Here is a 23,801-nt window from a genome sequence, read left to right on the forward strand (position 1 = left end):
GTTAATAACAGGCGCCTACCAAAAATACTTTATCTTTCGGTTTGGACCAATTTTCTTTAGTCAAAAGGGACAAGTAATATTGAGTAATACATGTTACAGTAATCAGGCCACTGAGTGTAAACTGTGGATCAAACACTGTTAAGCTTTTGGATGATGGTGAATATATTTCAAACACTGCTGGGTAAAGCGGAATAGTAGCAGCTTTGGCAATAAATAGAACATTCTACCCAACACTTGAAGCTCAGGTCCTTGGGATATCATTTACAATTACACTTTGACACTAAGTTGGCAACATGACTGCTGAATCACATGACTACATTAAGAGAATTAGAATAAAAATATGGAGGTCAGGGGCTGCAAGAGCAAAGTTCTCCTGTGACAAGAGTTCATTACTGTCTGTAATTTAATTTGTCTCTGATTTTTTTGATTGGCTGAGTGAGAGCAAGCTTGGTTGTTATTAAGAAACTGTTTTCCTGGTTGCTCTCTAAAGCCTCTGGCAAAATGCAATACTTCTGAAAGAGACAGTTGATAATTACAAGTTAATGATAATTAATCCTGCATTTCTCGTCAAGATACATGGGGATCAATGAGCGAATCAAGCTATTTATGTTGATACTTTTTATCATAATAAGAAAGGATGTGATACGAGGCACTCGACATGAATGTATCTGTCCTGAATATGCAAATTAAGTTCCTAATTATTCTCTTTTTAATGAGGCACTCAGGTCCCCTGAACACCAGATTTTAATTAAAAGGTCACTGGAAAAAACGGCGTGTTAAGTAATAGTTAATTATTACACACATACACTCGTGTGCATGACTTAAAAATGTGCATACACACATATGCAAACGCACGACCTGAAAAGTACAAAGACATAATTCTACCTCATGTAACCTCGCAGTTGCTCAGGTTAGATTTGATGAATAGAGAGCAGGTTATATGCAAAACAAAAATAGTCTAGACTTGAGATGGGGGTTTGCGTTTAAAGCATGATGATGACGTGATAATATTTCGCAATTCAAATAAGCCACTGTGATTTGCCTTACAGTGTGTCATAGCTGGAATGATGAACCTGATGTCATGTTAATAAACCCAAAACAACATGTTTCATGTGGAGCACTGAAAAGTAAGCACATTTTGGTGCTTCATAGACAGTCATCTTACAGAAATAGGATGATAACATAAGACTACAAGGTTTCTAAAGGAAATGTTACAGCCATACTGTATATAAAAGTCACCTACTGTCTACTGTCTTTGATCTACTGCATAAAAGACCTGTATGATTCAGCTGCTGTATAACACTGCAGCTGCATTCTCATGTTGTAGCTGTGTTCAGCCACCACATGGTGGAGCCATGCACCAAACTAACCAAACCAGCCAAAACGTTAAAGTGACACAAGGACCAACTCTTCTCGACGCTATTCTCAAAGTGAAGGATGATATATAAAGAGAGAGAACAATGACTCTAAAATATCACTCTTTCAGTCTCTATGTTCAAGTTTTTCTTTTTTCCCTTTTCCTAAAAAAAAGCCTTAATGACATGAGTACAAACCTCTTTTACGTGTTTAATCTAGTTCACCACATTACACTAAATGAGAAATTGTGCTTGAATTCTTCTAAGTGTGAACCTATAGATGATGTAAGTATTTTTCTAATATAAGTGTGAACCTAAACAAATGAAGTGTATGTGGCAATGTGTGTGCTCCAATGGCTTAAAAAACTGAAAGTCTTTGTCAACACCTCTATCCCTAACTCCAATCAACCACCTTTCAACCCCTTACATTCTATTCACTGTGCAACATTTTGCTTTTTCCCCTCAATCAACTCTGCCAAAATCTCTTTTTCGATGCATAAAGGAACTTCATCTATGTCTCTTTTCACCTCTAAAATACCACATTCTATGTTTCTATTAGATATTATGTCTTTTATGTGTTTATATAGTCCATGTGTGTTGGAATTTTCTAATTTTTATCTTGAAAAGTTACTTGAAATCTTCTGCTTGAGGATCTCTTTCACTGTGGTTCTCTTACTTGCTCTGTGAGTCGGCTGTTCTGAGTGGTTGTTTTGTCTAATTTGATTCAACAGCTGTACTGTACAAGAAAAAAAACCCAACAAAGCTTCAGTTCTCTCCTGTGCTAAATCCCACAACTGTGAGGCAGGAGTTTCTAATTTTGGAAACACCATATTTTTCACTTTGGATCTCAGGAAAACAAACCATCCGCTATTTAGTCCCTTAAAAACAGAACAGACTTCAGGAAGAGGTTCTGAAGGGAGATCAATGTGTATGGTGGATGGATGGAAGATGGTGTTACTACAGTAAATACTGGACCAACACACAAGAGAATGGATTTAGGTGCACAGGTGTGTCTGCGTGTTCTTGCATCTGCATTAGTGTTGGTGTAGTACTGTTGTCCATGTAGTATTTGCACTCTTCATGATAGTCTTCATTAAAGCTACTTTAGTGCACATGGTTAGGAGCGGTCACTCACCTCTTCTTGACCAATAGGATGGCTACTAGCACCAGAAGTATAAAGACGAGAACACCAGCACTGATCCCAGCGATCTTCACCACCCGGTCCGTCTGTTTAGCAGGGTCAGGGATGACTTCTGGCTCCTCTGTAGCACCTAATGACAATAAAGCAATAGTAATAATGTGGCTATAACATAATATCAGCTCAAACTACCTGATTAGTAGAGAAATTATTCATTTGTAGTATTAGGAGTGGACAAAAGGTCATATTGCATTCCCATTTGAAAAACACTGGTGTATTTACAAGATTCAAAGTGACAAATCACCATTATAAGAAAGTATGCTTCGATAGGAAATGACATTAAAGGGACATTTCAACGGGACTTTAAAACCTTAGTTCCCTAAGAAAAATGGCAACATCTTGGAATGCTGCTGAACAGTAAAAAAAAAGAAGAAAAAAAGAAAGAAAAAAAAGAAAGAAAAATATTAAATGAAGGATATGAAAAGTACTTCGTAGTTTTTTCAATTTGTAGTTCTCACTTTTATATATTTTTTTCATTGTATGAGCTCACAGAGTTAATGTTAACTGGACAGCAGAAGTTGAAAAACGTCACTGACACTAACCTCCGAGATATCACTCACTAAAGTACTAAAAGCTTTGTGAGCTTGAGGTTGCTTTGTGTTCTTGTACTGTTATCATGGTGGCCATTGCTGGTGGTAGCCATCTGGGGGATACATATGTATAAAATATCCAGTTTCCAGTATATTCCTTTTTATTGACAGACTACTTTTTAAGCAGTAGTTTAAGAAACAGAAAGACTGAAAATCAAACACTACAGTTGAAATTATCTTCAATTATCTTCTGTGAAGTGCTGCATATCAGATAAAGAAAAAGTAAAAAAGTGATAATGTTTCTAACCACCCAAACTCCCTATTTTTGAAACAATCTTCTTGGGCAGCGAACAAGTCAACTAAAACCAACTACGCTTTCCAGGAACCCTGAATCTTCAACTGCGTAGACCTCCACATTTCTGAAATGTTGCTCTCTTGCACTGACAGTAAGTCTGTTATACAAATTATTCAATCCTGGCACTATTTGAAATATACATGCAACCCTGTGTCACCCAAGGCTGAAAAAGAATGCCACCTAACAGCCTCAGGAACTATGTTTATTTTCTCTCAAGATGTCTTTACAAAATGCCCTCACGTCAGTAACGTGGTGAGTGTGATAAGGAAACAAATCCCGATGAGGAAGGTTTACTCATTCCTGTGCTAAAGATCAGGTAAATATCAAGACTCTAAATATTCCTTGTAATACAAAGTCAGACAGATGCAAACACAAATGCCATGGTAACTGTCATTTGTGATCCAAATATAGCCAGAAGTTTTGTTTGAGGAGCTTATTTGGCTCAGAGATTGAAATATTGACATTAACAGTTAACTCTCCTTTAATATGATTGCCATGTAATAATGAACAACAGAGATTTCTTCTACCCACAACAATCACCTCTACTGAACAGTTCATATCTGCACATTTTACAAGGGAGTATGTGTTTTACATTAGACATCTGGGACTAAGGCAGGTAGAGTTGTAGCAACACAACAAAGAAAGAAGACTCCGTGCTTTGAGCCAAATGCTAACGTCAGAATGCTAACGTGCTCACAATGACAAATGAGCCGGTATAACATTTGCCATGTTCACCATCTTAGTTTAGAATATTAACATGCTTACCTGTCCTAATTAGTACAAAACACAAAGCACTATTAAGTAATTTGTTTTGCAGATATTTGGTCATAAACCAAAGTATTAAACAAATTTAAAAAATTGTCCTGATGGTGGCGCTAGATGAAAATTCAGGTGTTCACCAATATAATTACAACTCATCCTGAGGGGGAAATGGATGTTTGTACAAAATTTCATGGCAATCCATCGGGTAGATGATGAGATATTTCAGTCTGGACCAAAGTGGTTAACCAACTGTCCCTCGGGCCATGACGCTAGCACGGCTAAAAATCTAATCTATTTAAATCTAAAAAGGACAATATAAAATCCAGTTAAAAGACAGCAACACAGCAGCAGTGGAAGCTTCATATTTTTATCATTGGCCTGTACCACCTTCTGGAGCTGGGTCAATTGAGCAACAGGCTTACGCAGATATCAGCTTCTCATTCATTTTGTTGTATCACCTGAAGGCAAATGTAGTGAACCAGTGAACTCCGCACACTCACTACTCCTACTCTCAGCTGCAAACACACTAGAAATTGAAAACATATGCACAGATAATGAAATTCTCAATTGACTGTGTGTCTTTTCAGTGTATTTAGGTTATCCTTGGCGACATGCTCTCATTGGGAAATGCTTTTGAAATGCAATTTGACTGGAACTGGCCGATGTTTCTGCACCAAATGTCACAGTATATTACTTGTACTCAAACTCATTTCTGTTCCTGATGACTTCAGAGAATTTCTGAACTCCCTGATTTGGTCTGTTTGGAATATAATTCACAAATGGTGTTTCAGGCAGAGTGCACACTGTAGTGGAGATTCAACCATGTTGATCATGCACAGAAAGTCAACAGAAAGAGAGCCTGCATTGGTTTTCATGCTCCTAAGCTTAGTGATCTGATCCCATAACACCAGGATAGTTCGTACTGCAACGAAAGAACATTATCATGCATTATGATAATCCAAATAATCCAACACAAAGACATATGCACAAAATTCAACATAATGCAATACATCAATCAAACAATAATCCACTTCTAATGCTAAATATCAACAACACAATCTTTCTATTTTTATCTCCCTCAGTATTTGTGTCCTTAACATATTTTCTTATAAAATGTTTCTGCTGGCTGAAATGCCCCCATCCAGCAATGTGTCCTTATGCAACAATATTACACTTAAACGTGGGACTCAGATTGATAGTTGAAGCATTAGCAGTGATGTGTCAGCCAAAAGGATAAGTTTGACTTTATTCTATATTTTTCTTATTGCCAGGAAATTCCACAAAAAGACCAAAACAACAATCAGTTCTGTCCAACTACCTTCCCTGTCTGTGACCCTCAGCCCTAAGCCCTAATACATAACAGTTAAACAAAAAAAAAAAAAAACAGTCACAAATATTAAGTTTATTTTTCATAAAAGGCTAAATAATTTTCAAAAACAGCTGGGCAGTGAAGTCATCTGGATATATCACAGATTTTTTAAACACTTAAATATTGACATTGATATCAGCTTCAAAAATCCAGTAAGAGTCTAGCTGTAGTTACTTAGGCTTTTAAAAAAAAATTCCAAGTTAAATCTGGCCATTTATTGTTTTATGTTAAACAAGGCCTGACTATGACTGCAAATCATTTAGCATATACTACACCACACTTAGAGGTTGCATCTACTTTTTTATTATTACTGACTGTCGGACCAGTCATTGGGCAAAGGGTATCAAAACAGGACATAACAAAAAAGAAAAACAATCTTTAAAAGCTTCTGAGTCCTAAGACCTGACCTCATAATGTCGGCGGTAGCTCTTAATGTCTGGAAAAAATTATCCAGGTCAGTACACTAACACTCACAACTTACCCACACAGCCACACACAGCCACACACAGCCACACACAGCCACACACACACACAGCCACACACACACAGCCACACACACACAGCCACACACACACAGCCACACACACACACACACACACACACACACACACACACACACACACACACCCTGAGGCAGCAATGACAATACACAATACCCCAGATGACCTAATAGGACCACCATCGCTTAATCCCCCCTCTCGGATGTAAGGTTGAGCGCACACACACATGCAGAAGGACAGAGAGAGAAAGGAAGGGACAGTCGTCTGACCTCTCTGTCCATTAGTGTCTTGCTGCCTTATAAAAAAAAAAAAAACTAAAATAAGTCTTTCAACTTCACTTAGACCTCCTCAGGCTAGACAGACAGCGTGTCATCTCTTTCTAAGCCTTTAGCGAAGTAACCAACCTGTTCTAGTAACTACAACCACCAGCAAGTGTTGAAATAAGATGACACCGGAAACACGGCAACTTGACGGCACGGAAACATGACACCTTACAGGCACTGTAGGGATTGAATCCCACCTTTGATCTTTCCCAATTTCCCGTGAGCCAACTGGCTGACATGTCTTGGTCACATTGAACTCTGTACTCTGTAGATGAACAATTCCAGTTCTTTTCAACTAGGTCCTTATCATATTTGAACTTATTTCATTTTATAGGAACAAGGAGATAGCATGGAACGATGCCACATGCCACAGTATTTGTAGCCTAAGCTACTTTTCGGTCTGATCCTGGATTGGTCTTTATAAAAATATACAAATCAATCAGCCACGATGCTTCATTCTACAAACATTATGGCTGATAGCGTTGAAAATGATAGCACTTTTACGGTCTGGTTTTATGCTCCTTTGGCACTAGAAGGTCAAAGCAAGGACCCTCAGCTGGGTGCAGAAAGTGATTAGAACTTGTTTACCATAATAACACCCACAATAGTAGAAGGAAGATAGCTGGCAAGTACAATATTCAAGTAACCAGCTTTCTAGTTTTGCGTTACCAGCCACAAACACTTAAATGACCTCGCTGTTCTTTGAAGCTCAACGCTACCAACCACCAGGATTGTCAATTTCATTGAAAACACGTTAATGTATTTTTCTGTTTATCCTTGGTTTTACTCTACACAGCTAAACTCTGATCCATCAGCCGCATTTCTAAAAAATCTTTCCTGAAAACTGTGTGTGTGTGTGTGTGTGTGTGTGTGTGTGTGTGTGTGTGTGTAGTTGCCCGGGGATTAAACCAGTCTGATAATCTATCAACATATGGCTGATGGTAAAAACATGACATTTAGACTACGTGCACATACAGAGGCTAAATCTGCACACAAACATTTAACATCAACACATTTTCTCTCTCTTACATGCAAAACAATATATCGTCCCCACTTATACTTAAAATACAAGTATCAAAACAATCATTACATCAGTCATAAAAAATATCGGATTAACAACAAACATGAAGGGACGGTAAGCAACTTAACAACAGACGATAAGAAAAGTTGACTGGACACACTTTAATATCATTAGTAATATCCAAAAATGTATTCTGCATTTTTTTCTCAGCAGCCAAATTGTGGAAACATTTTTTAACCCCTGAGTTGCATCTGATTGTCAAGTTAACACTGATCTGGGCTCTGTTTTTTGGACATACAGTGGTATCAACAGTGACAGTGTGTTCTTACCTTTAGTCGCCAGCCTCAGACACTGTGTCTTAGTTTCCTAAAGAAAAACAACAAAACGAAACAATAAGAGCACACACAACATACTATAGCATTAACAAAGAGAATGTGACTTTGTATATTATTAAAGACTGTATATATGTGAAAATATGTTTAAAATATATATGAAAAAGAGTAGGGTGTATTCAGCTGCCTGCAGATATGTTGTAGTTTTAAGTACTCTCAGAAGTCATGACTGCTTGCAGGTAGAAGCTGAGATGTAGTTAAAGTGTAATTAGTGCGTCTTTGAATGTGAATATATACAGTAAGTATATTTATTTATAGCAGCTAGCAGGTGAGAATTGTGAGTTCACTTTGTGTTTAGTACGTCTTCACATGATTAAATATATATTTACCCTCTCTGTGCTGCTAACAGCTTGAAGGTAGATGTTGTAGTTCTTTCTCGGGGCCAGTGGAGGATTCCAGAAACCCTGGGGATTAAAAGAAAGCAATCATCAACTTTATTGGAGGCTCAAAATACGTAGATTGTCAGCTACTAATTCTCTGCAAATAAGGATTTGTTTTACGCCCTATTGGTTTGCTTCTTTTGAGTCAGTAAGCAGGATATCTCAAATCTTGTCAAAGGAAAAGTTCAACATTTTGAGAAATACCCTTATTCGCTTTTTTTTGCTAAATTTAGATGAGAAGATCAATACCATTCTTATGTCTGAGTCTGTATAGTCATAGTCTGTACGCTAAATATGAACATATAGCCAACAATCCGCTAACAAATACTGCCTACCAGCACACACACAGCTAACAAACTACAATAAATATAATTATTATATCTCGTTAGTTTACCACATAGAAAATGAAAATCGTTAAAATAACAATTTGCTGTTTCTTAAGTAACTCACTGCCAGAAAGTGAATAAATGCATACAACCCCTTTTATTACAGTATATTATAAAAATCCAAGTTAACTTAAACATAATTCCCCCCTTTCTGTTAGCTTTTTTCCTGTGAGAGTATTGCACATCCTTATTCTTCTGCATTTCAAGCTATGAGTTTACTATGATTTCTATTTGATTTATCTTTTGACCTGACATTTTTGCTGCACTACGTACAGAATATGTTGCTCAGATAAAAGGCCTTGCCTGATATGTCTTGTTGTCTCCAACAGTGAAGGGGAGCGGCTCAGGCAGGTTGCTGGGGGACAGCTGGGCGGCATAATAATATGGAGATCCACCGCTAGACGCACTGTGGTAAGAAACTGGGACCTAGGAAAGAAGATATTTTTACATTAAATTTATATGTTCATAAATCTGTCTTAGATATACAATGTAAGTCAGTTAAAAATGAGTTTTTTTCTACAAATAAAAGGACTGCTTTATAAGAGTTGGGAATCAAAATGTCCAATAGTCTATGGAGCCAAATGGTGGCTAGCTATCCTTTTTGGAATTAAACTCTTTATATTGTATGTTAGCAAACAAATATATGCACATTAGATATGCTGTAAAGGCATGGCTTGTTAAATGTATTTAGAACAGATTAATAATCACCTCATAACAATCAGAGGAAGCTTGACGACGTGTCCGCTGAGGATTCACTTCCTCAACTACAATCTGGTACGCACTGTGGACAAGAAGACAATGTAAATAAGTTATTAAATGAGTTTTTGTTTATTCACTAATACACTTGGTTAATGAAATATTTCAAACGTAGGTTGTGTAGTGTCATTTTTTTGGGGACTTGCTCATTTAATTACTGTTTATCAACTTGTGTCAAAGAAAAACTCCACGTTAATCCCCAAAATAACAAGGTTGGCATAATTATTATAATAACAGATTGTACTGTAATGCACATGTTCAAGCTTGACCACTTTTCATGGCTTACTGGTTGCTTTACATTAAGGAGAATACAATATATGTACAATATACACACCAACTACATGCTAAAAGTAATAAATATGGACTATGGAGAGTATGAAGACATATAGCCAATTACAGGCTGGTGTAACAAAAGTTTGGGTCTGTGTATATACTGTATATGTATGCATGTACCTTATAGGTGCTCCCTTGGCCTGGGCAGGTTTGAGCAGGACAGTGATGGTTGTTGCAGTTTCATTCAGAAAGGCCTCTGACCCATCGTACTCATCTATTGTGGGGGCTGAAGAAAGAGCAAGAGTCTGTATTAGTGTCCATGTATCACCTTTTATCACATTTTGTGACAATAAAACATATTAAAACTTATTTTCTACCTGAAATATTAGTAGTCACGTTGAGCGTGGTTGCAGAACCGAACCCTTTGGAGGTGGATGCGCGTATAGAGAGCTGGTATGTGACACCTGGGTGGAGCTGGGAAAACAGGTGATGGGTGGCGTTGGAGGGCAGAGACACTGTGAGCCCCGGGCGCTGGAGAGGCACCGACGGGTCAAATGAACGCACACCACTGTAGCTGATCTGAGGCGGGGCAGAGAGACAAAATTACGGTTTATACATATATCACACAGACTGAGCTGAGTGAAAGTTTTGCTGCAACAATTACTGTTCCCACTGCTTCTGCTTATAGTACCTCATATTGTATGATGACTCCGTTGGGTTCAGCTGGTTCCTTCCAGTAAAGAAGAATTCGGTCTTCAAATGGAGTGGCTCTTAGTGACTGACTGGGAACTGACCCTGGGACTGTTAACACACACACACACACACACACACACACACACACACACACACACACACACACACACACACACACACACACACACACACACACACACACACACACACACACACACACACACACACACACACACACACACACACACACACACACACACACACACACACACACACACACACACACACAATTATAAAATGCTCATAAACATTCGGTCCTCCAAGTGAAGGAGTTCCTAGTAAAAACATACCAACAAAAGGAATACATTGTGACTTTGCTGAACCAGGTTGAAGTGTACCCAAAGTTATAGCTCAAGAGTTTTCTTAATTAAATGTGGCTTTCTCCAAAAATATCAGTGACAAAGGTCGAATTTCTTGTTAATTTACAACAGCCTAGCACTAGTCAGGATTGTCTTTGTGCTTTTTAATTTGTTATACTTCCCAACAGCGGCCTGTTGTGTCACCTAAGATGTCAAAGTAACTGTAAATAAGCTCACAGCATTAGAAGCATTTACTTTTTACCCTTTTTCAAAAGTTAACATATAACACAATAAGTTAAATATAAATATTTTTTTTTTTAAATGAGAAAATAAATACATAGATACAAAAATGAAGTCTGCTTTGTTTATCGCACCATCTTCATCAGTTTGTATGACGGTCTCGTCACTCTCTTTCCGTCCCTCTGGATTGGTCAGAATCATCCTCAGACTGACGTTGGTGTAGGGTGGCAGGTTTCCCACCAAGTGGCGTGGTGCTAAGATGAAAAAGAGAAGAAAAAAACATAATATTGTAAAATAATAATGTATATCATTTTAGTGCATCTAGTGCTGCAACTAACGATTATTGTTCTATTGAGTGCTGATCATTTTCTCATATTATTTGATTGGTTGTGGGTCTTGTTGGTCACTGGACTCCTCAATGACATGTACTGTATCTTCTTATTATAAAGTACAGTATTTCAGAAATGATATGAGGAGTTGGCTTATCAACCAGACAGTTCTCTATCAGCTACATTTGTATTAGTATTTTATTAACTTATTATTTGCTTTAAGAAACATACCCATAATGCAGCCTTTACAAATGTAATACTGCATTCCTTTATATTGTCATATTCAAAGTATAACAGTGAAAACAGCAGTATAAGTAATGGTAACAAAGGCTGTATTAACAGTTAAACTGAGTATTACCTTTAGGGTCCATGTCCAAGCATTCATCTTTGCTGCGGTTGTTGGCAGTCGTGTAACGGTAGCAGATGGTGACGTTAAAGGTGTGACAGCGAGTTATGTTGTAACCCAGCGACTCCCAGTCCACCGCTATCAGACGAGACCTGGTCTCAGCAATCTTTAGCCTCTTAGGAGTCCGCATAGGTTCTACAGAGAAACCGATGAGAACAAGGAAAGAGTTTTCTCAGTGACCCAACAGATTATTGACACATGAACTGTGTTAGACTGTAGCATTCTGATCATAAATATGCCTGGTGCACTGTAAGAGGCAAATGTACTTTGTGTTGCCAAAAAAAAAAGAGCAAGAGTGCTGAATCAACATTTTTCCCAAGAAAAAACAAGGGTTGTTTACGAAGATCTTTTTCTGCTCCTCGCTGCCATTCAACCATTTCTCAAATGCAATAACTTCTACAAGGTGCGTCTTTGCTTTCCATCTTTTATGTGAATTTAGAACGGTTATTGTCAATATAATCTACTTTCTCTCCAGCCTGCCCAGGGCTTTAATTACCTTAACTGGCTCATTTAACTGGATCAATAACCCCCAGAACCCACCCACCTCCATCTCCATCTCCACCTCCACCTCCACCTCCACCTCCACACACACACACACACACACACACACACACACACACACACACACACACACACACACACACACACACACACACACACACACACACACACACACACACAACAGCAAACACAAAACCAAACATTTTCCCATCTACTTCCTGCCTGCTCATATCAGTCCATTATATATCAGGCATTACATTCTCATGAATGTTTACCAACTTGTGCTTCTCCAGCCATTCAACAGTAAAGATGGAAATATATACCTGGAAGAGCTGCCGTTTTCTGTAGAAAAGCTATCATCTTAAGATGCTACAAATTGTTGTAGAAGAGTTATTTCTCTGGGTAAGGAAACCACCTCTCCAACTAGAGCAGATATCACTCACAACACAAATCACATGGAACACAAACATGTAGTTTTCTTCTAGTCTTTTTGAAATACTTAATGAAGTCCGAATAAAGATTGGTGAGGTTGAGTCAGAGATGTTCACAAGTCATTTTTGCAAGTCCAAGTCAAGTCTCAAGTCTTTGAGCTTGAGTCCAAGTCAAGTCTCAAGACTTTGAGCTCGAGTCCAAGTCAAGTCTCAAGTCTTTGAGGGGCAAGTTCAATTCAAGTCTCTTGCCACAAGTCCAAGTCAAGTCTCAAGTCTCTGGCCATCTGATCTGTCCCTAACACTGTATTGTTAAATCTTCTGATTTCAAAGCATGTGCTGTAGCTACCATCCATACAGTACAGTATCAGAATCAGTTGTGGGATAACTTTATGGGGTCTACTTAACACATCCATCTAGCCCTCGGACCTGGTGAAATATTAACCTAAGTCTGTCACATCATATTGATACAACTATAAAGATACAATTTGCATGTTCCCAGCATTACAGCACAACACTTGTGTTAGTAGGCTCAGTGAAACGGAGTTCAGCGCGAGGGAGACCCAGCTCAGAGGAGGAGAGGTTAGTGAGGCCAGCGTCTCCATGGCAGGTGATAGTGCGCACGGATCCGCTGCGCCACGCATGGATGCAATAATGAAATAGTAAATAGGACTACAGTAACAGAAATATGTGCAGAATTAAGACAGTCAAGACAGTGTTTGGTGGACCGGGTACACCTTGTTCACTTATTAGCCTACAAATCATCCACAGGATCAATTATGCATCACATGAGTTTCCCCACCCAGCACAGCGTTTATTCCGGGGGAGATGGAGCCGTGCATCCCGCATCCTGTGCGCCATGGATTTCTTAGCCTCAGCGACTACTAACTATAAGATACTATTTGCCTGTTCCCAGCATTAGCACAACACTTTGCGATGGTTAGCTTGTTACCTGTGACTAAATGTAACGTCTCTTTTCACATTAGTGTGTGAGTGACTGACCTATCTGGGTGCGTTTTTAGATGCCTGATGAAGTCCGACGTTGTTGATCCGGCATCCTTTATCTTGGTGCCACACACTTTGCATGTAGCTGTTGGCTTACTGCCACGGTTTACAAAGTTATTGAAAGCAAAACTAATGACAAAAGGCACAACTCCTGGAGGACTTGGTGTCGCCATCGGCAATGCATTTCTTTATATGCGAGTGCGCGCACATAGGCGGATGCGTTACGTTGCACATTATGGCAAAGGGCAGGGGATATGTAGCTCGTCATACGTTCTCCCATATATGCGCCAAAAAAAAAAAGGAATACATGAATACATTTAGATTTAAAAAGCAATAACTGTATGAAAACAGGTTGTTGACGAGTCTCGAAGCTCGAGTCCGAGTCAAGTCTGAAGTCAGCTGTTTGTGCGACTTAAGTGCTCAGACTCGAGTCCCCATCTCTGGGTTGTTTTGATGTGTGTTCTTCTGCATGTGTCTGATACTGGTGCATATGTTTACTAGAGAAGTAGTGATGGAAGAAGTATTCAGACCCAAAATACTACTTTAAATATTACTTAAGTTAAAGTAGATACTTATTATCGGTAAAATTAAAGTGACATGACCCCTGGGAGTGTGATAATATTTTATACCATATTACCAAATTATTAATCCTAATCAATTAATGTGTAAGTAGCATTTTCCATTAATAATTGCTGGCCATAGGTTTTGTGCATAAAATATTGATCTGCAACAGTAACTAGAAACTAAATGAAGTAAAGTAAAAAGTACAATATTTCCCTCTGAGATCTGGTGGAGTTTGGTCAGCCTCAATACAGCCAATTACAAATACACCTTGGTTAAGATTGGCTCTGGACATATCCATAACAAATTTAATTAAAGGTTTTGTTTATTGTTCCTTGTCATAAAGTTGACTTCATTCACAGTGATGGTCATTTTTATCACCAGATGATGTTCCCTCCTCCTCCCTCTATAACCTACTTGGTTCCTTATGTCCTTCCAGGATTTTTTAATAAAAACAGCTCACCTTAAATACAGACGAAAGTCTCTCCCCAACCCCTACTTGTCTCACTCTCTTTTTTTCTCTGGGTCTTCCTCTCTCAGAGGAGACAACACAAGGACACAAACTTGTCGTTTTTTTTCTGACAACCCATTATTTGCCTGTCACTCACTCACTCACTCACTCACTCACTCACTCACTCACTCACTCACTCACTCTCACACTCTCACACGCACACACACACACACACACACACACACACACACACACACACACACACACACACACACACACACACACACACACACACACACACACACACACACACACACACACACACACACACACACACACACACACACACACACAACACGCACGCACGCACAGAAATGTACAGGCACGCAGGTTGTGACAGATTCAAGATTAAATCTGGGCAGAGCATAGGTGTATGTATAGGTGTGTGTTTATGTGTGTGTGTGTCAATAAAACTTCTCATAATAAGAATGCATAGTGAAGGACAAACAACTCTCTTAAACACACACACACACACACAAAATACAAACATGTTGAGGTTGGCAAGTAATTTAGATGTAAATAGCTTACTAATAAAGAGACATACAGGCGTGAGAGAAAATGAGAGTGTGTGTGTGTATGTGTGTGTGTTAATAGCTGAAGGGTCAGAACATTTCATTTTTGCTTCAACCTGTTATTGGATGGTTGACATTTAAATAGAGCGAGAGGGAGACCTACTGCCTGTCTCTCCCTCTATTTCTGTCTTCTTCATCTAGGTCTTTTCCTCTGTCTCCCTGTTTAAATCAATATTTGTCATCATCATGATAAACCTGGCTATTAGGACACGGACACATGGTCATACGGACACACGCACACCTGCATTCAAAACCCCATTCCCTTCCTGACCCACAATTCATTGCTCTCTTGTCCATTTACTGTAGGTAGTAAAAGAGGGTAGGAGAGACAGTAAGAGAATATGAACAAATAGAAGAAGGAAAGGAAGAAAACAACAACAGGAGGGCAAGGAGAGCAGCATAGAAAATGAATAAAGAAGAGTGTAAAAACAAAGCAATGCGTGAAAAAATGAAACTGGGGCTGGAGGGAGCGAGTGACAGATAAAGGGAACAGAGAGAAAGAGGGAAAGAAAGAGGCAGAGAGGAGGAACGGGGAGAGATGATAACTAGTTTGGAACATGGCCAGAGTCAAGCGGGAGCAGGTCCAACGGTAAACCACAGAGGCTGCCTTGTCCCTTTCCCCTCCTCCGGTAGACATACAAACGGCTGGATTCATGTTGGAACTAAAAGGCTTTGTTCTCCACAGATGGAGCTTTGAAAACAACAACAATACCAATAAACACCAACAATAACACCAAGGACGGCAAGCTTCATATCAGCTGAATCCAGAGGTTGGAATTAAAGAATGGAAAACAAATGGAAAGGAAATGAAACTAAATGAAATAGAATTACGTTCAGGGTGAGAGAAAAAAACTGTCCCTCAAATGAAGCATTAGAAAGGGCCAATAAATATACAGTAAAAAGACCACAGAGCAGGAGACAGAAGCTTAAAGAAAAGCAGAGAAGTAAAGAGGTAAGGAAAGGGGAGAGGATATGAGGGAGGGAAATAGAAAAGGTTGACAGGAGATGCAGCTAAATCCAAGTTAATCTGTCCAATTAGTTCCTGGTAATCCTTCCACTGTCATGAGAAAGACAAATGAAACTGCGGGTATTCGCTCTCATTTTCTCTCTGCATTTCTCATTGGGCCAAGCACATGAAAGTTGCAAATAAGCGCTGAAAGACTCATTCAATTTGCACTTGTAGGCTACGTGGAATTTGATTGTGACTTGCTTATCCAGAGGCTAATTATGAAATCAGCAACCAGGACTTCTAGAGTTTCAGAAATAGTGTAGATGTTGTTGAGGTAGTGGGAATTGTCAGAGATCAAGAAGCTGAGAAAAAGAAAATAATGAAGTAACAACATTCAAATACCTTTACGGTCACAAAAAGGCAGGTTGGTAAAAGCAATGAGGTAAGAATAATTTAACAAACAACAAACCTCTATGGACAGGAGAAAGTATTACAAAAAGATATGCACAAAACATTTTAAGACTTCATAAAAATAGCAGAATGTCCCTTAAAGTTTCATTTATACTTCTGCGTGGACGGCTATGTGCACAGGCTTCGAAGTTTCACCGTAGCTGAGGTGTGACTCCTCTTTTTTTTTATGGTAAAATATTACAGCGACTTTTTCATTAATAGACTATTTTTCTTCTGAGAAGCGGTCACATTTTGTCCTTTAAACTTTATCTTTACAGCTTTCCCTGACTGTGTGTGTGCACACTTCTTTTTAATACACAATAGAGTTTAAGGTATTTCTTCCCCAAAACTACGGATCTAGATGTGCCCATTTAAGGCAGAAAATGATCCAAAACCATCAGAATTTGCCATGAACTACCACATGCACACACACAGAACATCATTGTAAAACTGCTTGACTTCTTAAACACACACAGCTTACAGTACTGTGTCTATAGGTTCCAAGGATCTGCCCCTTAAAGCTTCGTGCTACTGACTGTGTGTGTGCATGTGTGTGCGCTTTCACATATATAAAGAAGTACATATATATATTGTGTGTGATTCCTACAACATCTGTGCTTGTATGTCTGGAAGTGTGTTTTGTGATTCCATTCTTCCATTAATCCAAGTGATGCTGAGTTTGTGCAACATATAAGAAATACTGTAGCTCCCTGAACTGTGTGTGTGTGTACATTTCTTTCAATCTCGATATACCGCTTAGTGTGTCTCTCTTCTGTGTGTGCTCATGCCTGTTAGTGTGTGTCCATTTGTGTGTGTGTGTGTGTAACCTGCCATGACCAAGAGGTTTTCAGCAGAAAATTCAGGATTTGGATTAAAAGCTACTTCATCACTTTCTTCTGTCACACACACACACACACACACACACACACACACACACACACACACACACACACACACACACACACACACACACACACACACACACACACACACACACACACACACACACACACACACACACACACACACAAGCCCTTCACTTCAAGTTGATTATTTTTCACCCTTCTGACAAGAGCAATGAATCACTACTAAAGAAAAATCGAGAGTGGGATAGGAGAGACAGGGGGAGCATGAGAAAGCAGTAGAAATGGAAGACAAATAAAAAAAAGTGTAGAAGAAGAGTTGAAAAGAAGAGAGAAGAGAGGAAGAGATGACATTTTTCCTCTTACCATATCAATTGCTCTGCAGTGTGTGTCATTTTTGCTCTGTATCATATTAACTTTATTGGTTATTAATTAAACTGTTTTGTGTGGTGACATGCATGGGTTTATGCCTGGTGTTTGTGCACACATTTCCCTGTGTGTGTGTGTGTGTGTGTGTGTGTGTGTGTGTGTGTGTGTGTGTGTGTCTTCATTATTTTGCATTGAACTAAACATCCAGTAAACTACAGGTGGTGGGATCAGACAAACGTAACCAGAAAAAGCAAAGGAATCATTACCATTTAAATAACATTTCTACCCCATGTGTGTGTGTGTATGTGTCTCTCTCAACAAACACAAGTCCATCTCCGTGTGCATGTGTGTGTGTGTGTGTGTGTGTGTGCGCACACGTGTGTGATGTGTGTTTGAATACACGTGTGTGTGTGTGTGTGTGTGTGTGTGTGTGTGTGTGTGTGTGTGTGTGTGTGTGTGTGTGAGTTTATATGACCTTAGTCTCACTGAAAACAATAGGAGAAAGGCAGGTAGGAGTAGGTAGGTAGGAGAGGAGGTAGTCTCTGTCTTTTTACACTATGCGACACAGGAAAACCATTTACCCATAGAAATAGAATAAGAGTAGAACAGTCATTGAACGGTTTGTTGTGGGTCGTGGTCCTTTGACTAGTTCAAGAGAAAATGGTGATTGTTGTTAGTTGTTATGGTGACAACACATGTCAATGGGGCCGTAAAGTTTGTCTTACTCCTCACTCTCTAGTTTGAGAAAATTGTTTTGGCCTACCATTAACACTACGCCTGGGTTATTTTTCTAAATTCAGCAATCCTCAATTCTTCTCAGTTACTGGAACAAACTAACAAACGTCAAATTTTGTTTCATGGGATGTTATATGCTGGACTATTTCTTGGCTGGTTGTTGTCACCATGAAGTTGCTAGGCAACCAGTGCTTGCCTGTGAGGCAATTTTGGTGAAGTGGCCACACTTAATATTACAACTTCCGAGCAGAATGAGATTATTCAACTTGTCTTTTTTAAAGAGCTATCTTTTCTTAGTACATGTGGGGAGATGCTTATTTGTTTGCATTGTTTCAAGAAATTAATATTCAGTGCAATAGGTTCGCCCTACTAGCATCATGTTTGCATTTCCTTTCCATTTCTGAAATGCATTAGAGTGGAAATCCCTCTAAATATCATGGAAGATTGAAGATGTTCTCTTTACTTTCTAGTTGGTAGACAAAAGTTATTCAGATATACAGAATGATTTGATGCAATTCTGTAAATTCATAACCATATTTTTCTCATTTAGTCTGATATCAATGTTTTTAATATCTCATATCACATTATGTGGATTACAATGTGTTATCGTCTTTAACTCAAATGTGTTCCTGCGTGAGTGAGGAGAGGAAGATTAATTTCCTTTTCCTGTCAAACAGGAAACTGTTCAATACATGGGTCGCCTGAACAAGTCTATGACTTCCTTCTCTGTCAATAAACACACACACATACAGATTCTCTCTCACACACACACACACACACACACACACACACACACACACACACACACACACACACACACACACACACACACACACACACACACACACACACACACACACACACACACACACACACAGGTTGGCAGACATCAGTCAGGCCCCGTGCTTATGAGTTTTCATCTCTTTCATTTTCATTCTCCAGTTTCATCATTCTCTCGCGCTCTCTCTCGTCACCACTTCTATTTTCTCCTCTCTTTCTTTTCCAGCCTTATTGTTTTTCATCATCTCACCATCACTCCTTGATTCTGTTTCTCATTCAAGCTCACTGCTTTTCATTCTGTCTTTTTCTTTCGCATATCAACCCTCTCTCGCTCTCTCTCCCTCAGGCTGGCTGTGTTAATATTTCAGTCGTTTATTTCTACAAATGTCAGACAGTGTTTCTGCCCTCCGTCTATTGATCCACAGAGAGAGAGAGCGAGATGGGGAGAGAGAGAGGCAATGAGAAAAGTGGGAAAGGCAGCGACAAGGAACAAAGTGGAAAGAGAGATATATAGAAGAGGAGTGGCAGTGAGAAAGCAGGAATACAGTGAGAGAAGAAAAGAAAAATCCAGATAAAAAGTGAGAAAGGTGGAGAGAGCCTCCAGTATTTTAATCACTCTTTCTCTCAGATCACTGGACTGACTCAGGCTCTCCCCTCCTTTCTTTTCCAATTCTATCCCTCGCTACACCTCTCCTCCCTTCTCCCTGCCTGCTCATAGTATAAATATCACTCTACCAACTAAAATATAGATACCAAGACAAAAAAGAACAACAGTAGATGGACAGATCGATAGATAATCAGACGGGCAAAACAAACTGTGCACAAGCAGACCCGGCTAAAGTCAAGGTACCTACCTTTTTCTTGCAGAATGCAATTTATCATATTTTAGGACATACATGTTTATGATCAATGATTTACTGAATTCATTATAGTAAACAGGGTGAGGAAAAAGGTTGTTTCATGGTAAACTTTTAAGAATTTAAGATTATAAGTGATTTAAACAGTGTTCAATTTATTTTTGCACTTCTGGATGGTTAGTTTATTTATAGTAATCACAAAACTGATTTGTATATACTAGTTAATATTAACACAGTCAAATACAGTATGTATGCGTCTATGTCCTACCTGCACATTTGGTCCGGGTAATGAGAGGTGGTCCAGATTTGCCTGTCCCTCCCTCTCCTGGTCTGGTGAGTAACACTCTGATCTCATACTCTGTGTCTGGGTCAAGATGAAATAACTTATAGCTGGGAGAGTTCACGGCGTGAGTCTCCGTCCAGCTGCCTGTTGTCATGCGGTACTCAACCTAAAGAAGAAAAATCAAGTATTACATATTATAGTTATGTGAGTCTTCAGTATTAATCAGAATGTATGCAGGATATCAATCGAAAATATCATTAGCTTTCAGATTTATATTGAGTGGGAAATAAAATTACTTATCTATGGTAAAGGAATAGTTTGATATTTAGTTAATAGTTCCTGATGATTTGTTTTGCCTCTGATCAGGTCAGCGGAAAGTTGCTGGCCCCAGCCAAGAAAAGCTAAGTGGCTACGGTAGCTTCATCTTTACTGTATGGTAAATTATCATCCTACTCTCTGCCATAAAGTAAATAAATGCATTTGCCAAAATGTCGAACCATTCCTTTAAAATTAGTCATTATAAAACACCCGATAAATACAGTCACGCTAAATCACAAATAATTTCGCTAAAATATGAATACATTCAAACATATAATTCAAAATTAACACTTATACCTGATATTTAAAGAAATAGCTTGAAATGGGAAATAGCGAGTGTAAGACTAGAAGATCAATATCCCTCTCATGTCTTTATACTAAATGTGAAGCTACCTCTTGGAGATAATTAGCCTAGCTTAGCATAAAGAATGGAAATGGGAGAAACAGCTAGATTAGCTCTGTTCAAAGTTTTAAAAATCTACCAGCACCTATACATTTGACTGATCAATATGCTATATCTCATTTGTTTAATCTGTACATAAATTAGCTTTGGACAGAGCCAGGCTAGCTGTTTCCACCTACTTTAAGTGTTTATGCTAAGCTAACCGCCTGCTAGCTCCACCTAAAACGTCTCATCTAACTCTCAGCAAGAAAGCACATTTACAAAAATGTTGAACTATTCCTTTGACATATGTCAGCCAGAAGGTCTATTTTCCTGCTTTCCTGTGAAAGAATAAATGCTAATTGTCATGGTCATTTATTGCTTAACTATACAATGTCTCTTACTGAACATACCTCTTTCAGTATAATAGGTCCATCTCCAAATATGGAGTTAGCATTCAGCTGAATCAGCAGATATGTAGGGCCGACGCCTAGCAGCTGGGGAGGGGCGATGGGGTGCGGAGGCTCTGAGGAAAGAGAATAATGAACAAAATCATAAAAGAAGGTTTCAAAGGGCCTCACCAGGTGAATGAAACACACTCAAACAAGGTCACAGCAGAACAGAAGAGGCAAGACACAAGGAACAACATACTGTAGTGACTGTCATACAAAGCTGTGTGAGTGTAACAGCTGACGTGATATCTGTGAGCTCAAATGAATATTTTAAACAACTTACCAGTAAACAATGACAACTATACTAATGGCAGAAATTGTAAGGGACATCCTAACAAGTGGAAACTGCACTAGCCTGCAATATTATGACAACCAAGCTGCGTAAATCTAATAGTGAACTAATTGGCTGAATATTTATGGTCATGCAGGGGAGAGAGCACTACATTTTGAGACCCATTGTGTTTAGTGCTGAGTAGCTGATGTTTGGAGTTAGTTTCAATCCTAGCTTCCTGTTCTTACTTTCCTCCATAGAGTGCTTTTCTAGATACTCAAAGACACTTCACATAACAAGATTTATATCCAGTTACTTTCATCAAACACTCGCAGCCATGTTGTTTCACGCATTGAAACTCCTTTTCTGTGTTTACGGAGTTATAATGAACTTAATGTTAATGCAAACACACCCTTTGCAGCAAGTCCATCAGTGCACTGCACAAGCAGAGAATGATAAGATTCCTTTATTTTCAATTCTAAGCACTAACATACAAACAAAATGCTCCCTCTGCCTTTAACCCATCCTATACATAGGAGCAGGGGGCAGCCTTTAGTACGGCAACCGGTGACCACCTCCAGTTCTTTGCCAGTGCAATTTAAAAGTGCCAGAAATGTTACAAGGTCCAACCTGGTCAGATTACTGTTGTGATTTCTACGTACAAGTGAATCAGTGTTTATGCAGACATGAGACCTAAATGTTAAATTGGCATCAGATTACTGTTATGTGGTATATGTCTGAAGACGGCTTTGGTTAGCAATTGCTTGCTAACTGCAATTTAAATATTCTGATCACTGTTGCCATTTGGTGTATGTATCCTGATGTAAACTCAATTTTACAACAAGCTTACCAAATCTCTCCCTAATTGGTCTTTATCAACATCTCATTTTTGATTAGCATAGATTTAGCCTGGGATTTAGTAAGGGATAATCCCCTTTACCTTCTTAGATAAGACTGTATTTCATAAAAGGTACCATTAAAATATTGTATATGTGTAACTTAAACTATAAAAACGACGCAATGACATTTTTATGATTATATAATTTGATTGCATATACTGGAGTTTTCATTCGAAATATATATGAAATATGTCTTGTTATGTAGCCATGTACTACGTCCTGTGATGCTCTCAGTGAATAAATACTCTATGTACGTAGTGTATGTACTTGCATGTAAATATGATGGATGTGTGATGGTTCAGGGCCAGTCAGCCAGATCAGAGCTAACTGTCAACCATCTGTGATTGACAAGCCGAAAGCACAACACACACACACACACACACACACACACACACACACACACACACACACACACACACACACACACACACACACACAACCTTAAAACACACTGCATCAAAGATTTATGTACTTGACACACACACACCCACAAACAAAAACACAAACACACACACACACACACACACACACACACACAAAAAAACAAAGTGGTCTATCTCAAAACCATTAAATCACATGGATCTTATCTCTCTCAGTCACATTCTCAAAACACACTACCAGGCAATATTGCTATCAGTATAAAGATAGAGAAAATGTCTTTTTTTGCAATCGAGCTTCAATCATATATCTAAGTAAGTGTTATCTAAATTATATATGTGTGTGTGTGTGTGTGTGTGTATTTGTGTTACAGTGCATGTTGTTCCTTTAATATCTATATTTTGCATTGCTGTCACCTCTTTTTCTCTTTGTCTGTGGTTGCATTTCTGTGTGTGTGTGTGTGTGTGTGTGTGTGTGTGTGTGTGTGTGTGTTAATATGGCTGTCAGAGGGGTGCAGGCTGGGAAGTGTCTTTTTAGCAACAGATGAAACACCATAGTTTGACAGCCCCACACACACACACACACACACACACACACACACACACACACA

At 38.8% G+C, this 23,801-nt stretch overlaps 1 protein-coding gene across 23 annotated transcripts in view; it reads right to left on the minus strand.

Moving 5' to 3' along the window:
- Positions 1-23,801, minus strand: part of ptprk (protein tyrosine phosphatase receptor type K) — a 114,219-nt gene that overhangs the window by 21,865 nt on the left and 68,553 nt on the right. For all 23 annotated transcript variants that reach the window (XM_039781251.1, XM_039781252.1, XM_039781241.1 and 20 more), the window contains 12 exons: positions 21,605-21,717; positions 20,477-20,657; positions 11,580-11,762; positions 11,027-11,146; positions 10,292-10,401; positions 9,978-10,179; positions 9,781-9,886; positions 9,280-9,352; positions 8,875-8,997; positions 8,135-8,209; positions 7,743-7,779; positions 2,491-2,626 (listed from right to left, as the gene is read on the minus strand). In XM_039781251.1, coding sequence (XP_039637185.1) covers positions 2,491-2,626; positions 7,743-7,779; positions 8,135-8,209; positions 8,875-8,997; positions 9,280-9,352; positions 9,781-9,886; positions 9,978-10,179; positions 10,292-10,401; positions 11,027-11,146; positions 11,580-11,762; positions 20,477-20,657; positions 21,605-21,717 — 1,459 coding nt within the window. The remainder of the gene's footprint in view (positions 1-2,490; positions 2,627-7,742; positions 7,780-8,134; positions 8,210-8,874; positions 8,998-9,279; positions 9,353-9,780; positions 9,887-9,977; positions 10,180-10,291; positions 10,402-11,026; positions 11,147-11,579; positions 11,763-20,476; positions 20,658-21,604; positions 21,718-23,801) is intronic.

Source organism: Perca fluviatilis, chromosome 18 (assembly GCF_010015445.1).
Source record: "Perca fluviatilis chromosome 18, GENO_Pfluv_1.0, whole genome shotgun sequence".
In the NCBI taxonomy this organism is placed as follows: Eukaryota; Metazoa; Chordata; class Actinopteri; order Perciformes; family Percidae; genus Perca; species Perca fluviatilis.